General features: G+C 34.0%; 2 protein-coding genes across 2 annotated transcripts; one reads left to right on the top strand and one right to left on the bottom strand.

Moving 5' to 3' along the window:
* On the top strand, positions 1 to 3557 carry LOC109331449 (probable indole-3-pyruvate monooxygenase YUCCA10). The gene is made up of 4 exons (XM_019565963.1): positions 1 to 759; positions 1287 to 1520; positions 2708 to 2833; positions 3193 to 3557. Exons 1-4 carry the CDS (start codon positions 142 to 144, stop codon positions 3388 to 3390), a joined length of 1176 nt encoding a protein of 391 aa, XP_019421508.1. The 5' UTR covers positions 1 to 141; the 3' UTR covers positions 3391 to 3557.
* Positions 5854 to 6359, bottom strand: LOC109328641. The gene has a single exon (XM_019562207.1). The coding sequence runs from the start codon at positions 6287 to 6289 to the stop codon at positions 5912 to 5914; it is 378 nt and encodes a 125-aa protein (XP_019417752.1). The 5' UTR covers positions 6290 to 6359; the 3' UTR covers positions 5854 to 5911.

Here is a 6615-nt window from a genome sequence, read left to right as displayed (position 1 = left end):
GACAAATGCCACTTGTCACATGAACAGTTTGAGTTCAACAATTTCTCTTTGAACTCATAAAACATAAACCATATATCAATCTATGAATCCCAATAATGAAGAGAAAGATTCCAACCACAAAATCAAAAACTAGTTAAGATAATGTTGGAAGCACCAGTGATAATCATAGGAGCTGGTACTTCAGGAATTGCTACTGCTGCATGCTTAACCAAGAAATCTATACCCTTCATAATCCTTGACAGAGAAGATTGTTATGCTTCACTATGGCAGAAATATACCTATGATCGTCTTCATCTTCACCTCACCAAGCAAATTTGTGAGCTACCCCATTTTCCATTTCCTTCTTCTTATCCAAATTATGTGCCCAAGAACCAGTTCATTGAGTATTTGGGCACCTACATGAACCACTTTAAGATCAACCCTTTTTACCATAGAGATGTGGAGCTAGCAGAATATGATGAAGGGGTTGGTGAGAAATATTGGAGAGTGAAGGCTAAGAATAAGAGGTTGGGTCAGGTTGAGGAATATGGTGGGAGATTTTTGGTTGTGGCTAGTGGAGAAACAGCTGAACCTTATGTACCTGAGGTTGAAGGGTTAGGGAGTTTTAGAGGGAAAGTGATTCATTCAACTAGGTATAAAAATGGGGTGGAGTTTAAAGATGAACATGTTTTGGTTGTTGGGTCTGGAAATTCTGGCATGGAGATTGCATTAGACTTGGCCAATTTTGGTGCTAAACCTTCCATCATTGTTCGAAGCCCGGTAATTTGTTAATTACTTAGGAAAAGGATTATTAGGATATGAGTAATGTTTATTTACTTATTTTGTGACTAATTATGTTGTTCTTTGTACTTAATTTGTTCTTAAAATTGCTTGAGATTTGACTGATTAAGGTTAAGCTTGGGTAATTGGATTTGATGTACTCAGAAAATTGTGTTTTTGGTGCATTCATTAAATCGAGCTCATTTGATAAAGATTATAAGAAACGGAGGCCTCGTGCACGAGGCTCTCACCTAGTTGTGCTGAGGGAGAGTAGATCTATGTAACTTTTATACTCATAAGTCAATAAGTTGTTTCGAGGATTTGAACCCAAAAACTTTAGGTCATAAGACTAACAATATTACTGTTGAGCCGAAACCGAAATCAAAATACAAGTCTGAATTTGAGCCATTCAATCTTCATCTAACTGTTTGTATCTCCTGAAGGCACCAAATGCTACATTTTTTTAATGCACCAAATCCGAATCTGCTTTCTATGTATTAATGTTCTTGTTATATGTTACAATGTAGGTATATTTTCTTTCAAGGGACATGATGTATTATGCCACGATATTGTTCAACTATTTGTCACCAAGCATGGTGGAAAAATTGGTGGTTATAGCTAGCAGGATTGTGTATGGAGATCTAAGCAAGTATGGGATACCTTTCTCCAATGAAGGACCTTTCACCATGAAGATGAAGTACGGTAGATTCCCTATAATCGACGTGGGAACCGTTGCGAAAATCAAATCTAGAGAGATAGAGGTATGACTTATGAGCATTTGTTATTATACCACTATTATCTGGTAGAATCATAGCATAAATATATTCCCAACATGAGAAAATGGAAGCATAGGTGGGTGCAAGTAGCATTATCTTGTGATTAGGATAACAAAAAGATACAAATCCAAAGGACAAAAACTGATGCCAAAGGTTCATGAAAATTATAGGATACTTAGTTCTTTATATCTCCCAGCATTGCATATATATGCTTTTGGAGGCCGCATGAGTTATTTGTAGACCGAATCACTTGTGTGATTGTAATGTTGGGGTTACGTTACCTTCGCGACCACATCACCCCGCAATTGTAGCATGACATCAAATCATAATTATAAGGTCAAATTTAGGCAGTATCGGATCGCATCAAATTCAAAAACATGTTTTTAATAAAAAGTTCACACCTAACGGGCGCAAACAGTGACCGCAAGCGTGTCTACAATTTAAAACATTGCTTACAAGCGAAGAGATTGAGGGAAGCAACCACACTCTTGCGCCGAGCCTATTCTATAAAAAAGATGGGCAATCTTACATATTTCAAGTGTGAATGAAGAAGTCCCAGCAAAAGTGGATGAGTTAAAGAGCATATAAGTAGATGGACCCATAGACCTAATGCCTTAAGGTTTTGGGCCAAGATGTAATGTCATACCCAATTTTATGCTTCTTTCACTTAGCCTATGGAGGAATGTTATAACCCATGAATGAAGATCTCTCAACAGAATAAAGTCCCTATTCTCTCATAATATATAGTGGTAATCGCTCAACACTTCTGGGGACGTAACCACAATTGGCCGAACCTCGTTACTCTCTTGTCTCTATACTCTTTACTATTTGATTGTTTGCTTGTTCCCAACAAGCTCATTCTTTGTGGCTTGTTACTTGTTAGAGTATAATTACATATCAATGTAAAACCCTTTCTGTTTTCTATGTCTTCCCATGTACATGTCTCTAGTTGGTTGTTATTTCTTCACTCATTCTATAATTCTTAACAAAAAATGCCTAATACAGCATCCTATATCAGTATATAAACATAGATGGACTACATAAATCTTACCTCTCTTATGCTTAAATCAAGATTAAACTGAAGGAAACATGAATTATGACATAGCATTATAATGTCGTCCTATCCATGCCGCTGATCTCACTAATGAGATTAAGACTTGGTTATTGTATAGGTGTTGCCCGCAGAGATACAGAGCATAAGCGGTAACGAAGTATTGTTCCGCGATGGCAAGCCGCAACCATTCGACTCCATTGTTTTCTGCACAGGCTTCAAGAGATCAACTCAGAAGTGGCTTAAGGTATGCATCATATTGTATATGACAAAATTGGCTACCCTTGTTTTAAGGCACTGCTCTTTTCTATCTAAATCTAATTACATCAAAATGTTCAACTATGTCAAGTAAGAAGAACAAAGAAGAACAAAGATCACATGTTCCGAATAATGTCTCATTCTCTATCCCGAGCCGATCAAAATGTTACTTTTTTGTTTTTTAAATTTTTCTTTTATTCACATGGCAATATGTGATTTGTCGGGATATAGAATGAGACATCATTGGGGACAGATACTCTCTGTCCCAAGTAAGAAACCCATTTTCATTTCCTAAACAAGTATGATGTAAGAAAGATTAGAATGGCAATAATAATTTGTTTTGAACAGGGGGGTGATGATTTTCTGAATGAGAATGGTTTTCCAAAGACTAGTTTTCCAAATCATTGGAAGGGTCAGAATGGTTTGTACTGTGTTGGATTATCAAGGAGAGGATTTTATGGTGCTAATCTTGATGCACAAAATGTAGCAAATGATATTGCTTCTATTATAAGTAATTCCTCAACAAAACAAGTTTATGCCATGTGAAACTAAGGATTTCATATGTTATGGAGTTTGAAGTTCAATGTAAAATTAGTGAGACTTTGAATGTGTGGTAAGTGTATTAGGTATACTATTTAGATGTATATTTATACGGAACAAATTGTGCTCAACATAAATAAATAATCAAATGATAAAAAATGTTGAGTTTCTTAGAGGAATTTTAAGAATCAGATGCTGTGTTAGGCTTCTTTGTTCACTGTTCATAGTTTATATTTGTTGGGTTTATTCAAGTGTGAAGTCCTACATTAGATATATGGGAGAAATGAAAGAGTTTATAAGAAGGAAATGTCTGTGAAACTAATGTCTTAGGTTTTGGTTTAAGACATGATGTCTCACTTGTGATTCTTTACTCTTCCCATGCCATGTGGAACTCCTTGGTGGTTGGAGGTTTCTCGATCGTAGTTTGGTCCAACAATATTATATTGAGAATATAATATGTGAGATTATATAATTGAAGAAGTAAATCAATTCATTAAACTTGAATATGTTGTCTTTTGTCTTTTCTTGATTTATAAGTTTTTTTCTTCATAATTTAGTCAAACAATAAGCTCAAACTAAAACTGTGAAATTAAGGAGGATAAATGCATTAAACACATGTAATGGTTATAAGCAACCATAAATCTATTATTAGATTAATGAATCACCATTAAAAGGATGAGAATCTTCTTCACTATCCATCAAAAGCAAAAACATAAAAAAGGTATAATATGACACTTTTATGTTTTAGATATAATAAGATGATAATATTATACTTCAAGATCAAGCCAATGAAAATTAACAGAAGAGATCAAGCACTCATAGCTCCAAACTTTATTACTTAACCCAATCTTACAAAGAAATCCACATACCAGCAATTTTATTTTTTATTTTTAAGTGAACAATCTCATTGATTTTCTGGTTTATTCCAATTTAATATGATCGGGTTAGAATTTCTCCAATGTAAAGAGATTTAACTTTTCATTTGATTGAGACTATAAACTATAATTATTTTCAAGTATGATACACTCGGACCAGTTGGACCGCATGGTCTGTTCATCATAACATTGCAACAAACTTATATTCCATTATTCTTATTTATATTCCATTATTCATATTTTCAAAATAAGGACGTCAAATTTATAAATAATGGAGTTAAACTTCAAGTGTAATTTCTCTCACATTTCAAAATGCTATTTATTTAATGAAATAACAAAAAAAAACTAGAGTTAGCTAATTATTGAGTAGAGGGTTTTGTTTAATAATTGTTTGTGAAAAAAAAATACTGTAGATAAAGTAAACTAAAGTTTGAAACTAGTGGCCGTTGAAACTCAGAAGAGATAACAGAGTTTACCAAAAGATTAATAGTTCAATTCTCGTAACGATATTTATTGGAAGGGATAAACAACTTAAATGTAACACAAGCAACCAAAGGAGGAATAAGCAACAAACTCATCCTCAAACTTAAAATCTTGTCTCCACTCACTCCACTTGTTTGTTTATTGAGACTGAAACAATATGAATAAAAAGTGAAGAATAAGATAAGAATATGAGTGAGTCTATGATTGTAAGCATGAGTGGAAGAAGAGTTAAAAAACCACACAAGAGGTGAATTGAGAGGGACCAAGTTGGATTATGATGATGATCATGCCCACTACATCAGTTGCAATGAAGATAAAGGAGAGTGTTTGCTTTACTTTTTGTTGTAGATTGTGGAAAGGTTATGTTCAGTTTAGAGCTGAATTTGACCTGGTTCTTTATGTTATAGTATGTTGGAAAGTAAGTTCCACATCGCTTACCTCATTGTCTCGGTAATGATTTAAATACTTGTTAGATTACTTCTCTCATTGCTAATTGGTTTTGAGATGGAACCCTAACAATTCTAAAAAAAAATTATGAAACTAATGTCTTAAGGTTCTTGTTCAAGACGTGGTGTCTTAGTTATATTTCTCCACTCTTCCAATATATGATAACAATGGAACTCCCCCGATAGTTAAACTAGATCAATAGGAGGGTTCAGGTTCAGAGTTCTACACACTACTCATGCAGTCAACAAATATGCCAAATCATTCAACAACAAAAAAATCATTCTATAACTTATTAGCATGATGCTGTCTATAATATATATATTCTGCTATCAATAATGGGAAGCAGTGTAGAAATTATATATGATTATATGAACCTTTGATAGATACAAAACATAAAATGTAAACAAATCATATTAAGCATATACATACAGTTGAAAGCTTTTATTACCTTTTAGACACATTTAACTGACCCCATATTTCTCAAAATAAAGAATAAATACTAGTGAAGCCAAGCCCTTACGGTTTGTTTGCGGGTTGAGTTTTGGAGGGGAAGAATGAAAACGGAAGACTTCAGAGCACTAAAATAACTGTTGAGATGACTTCGAAGTCTTTCCTTTCCATTTTTTCCTCAAAACTCAACTCGCAAACAAACTCGACTCTTGAGAGATGGATACTCGACAAACTAGAATGGTGATTGAGAAAAGAAATCACAAGAAATAGAATCAAGATGCCAAGCAAGCTTCCCAAAACAACCTATTCTTTTCAGCCTCATCCAATAACTCTTGTCTTGAATCATCAGACACACAAGACTTATAATGTTGTTCTTGCATCTCATCATCTTCACAATATGAAGTTCCATAGAAACTATCATCTTTCTTCTCATCTTCATCATCATGGTTCAAGGACTCATTATATCCATTGAGTTCAGCAGCATCACAAATCTCAGAACCATCATAGCTGCAAGATTCAGCATCATCATCTGCTGTGTAATCTTCATAAGCATGTTCACCTTTGCTGAGATAACTATCAGCTTCAGAGTCACCACTAGCCTCTAGAAGAGTGTAACAAGTGTCTTCACAAGTTCCCTTCTTCATATCCATTGAGTCTTCACTAGCATGGAAACAACACACTTGGTTTGTGTTTCATGTCTTGGATTATTCCTGCAACTGTTACACATATATATATATATATATATATATATATACCAGCTACTTCACTAGTGTAAAATCAAAAAGAAAAATATGTCTAGTTTTATAAATGGTGTGACTTGTGACAATGATGGGGCTGTTCAAACACAATTTTCTCAATTCGGTATAGAATCGTGAATTGGTTCTTGCATACAAATTTGTGGTTCTGATGTGAATTAGTTATCTTTAATAAACGAACCAAATTTTCATATATATTTTAAGATAAAGAAGGAACGATT

Source organism: Lupinus angustifolius, chromosome LG02, assembly GCF_001865875.1.
Source record: "Lupinus angustifolius cultivar Tanjil chromosome LG02, LupAngTanjil_v1.0, whole genome shotgun sequence".
NCBI classification, from domain to species: Eukaryota; Viridiplantae; Streptophyta; class Magnoliopsida; order Fabales; family Fabaceae; genus Lupinus; species Lupinus angustifolius.
Note: the sequence above shows the minus strand (reverse complement) of the source record. Positions and strands in the feature narration are given on the sequence as shown.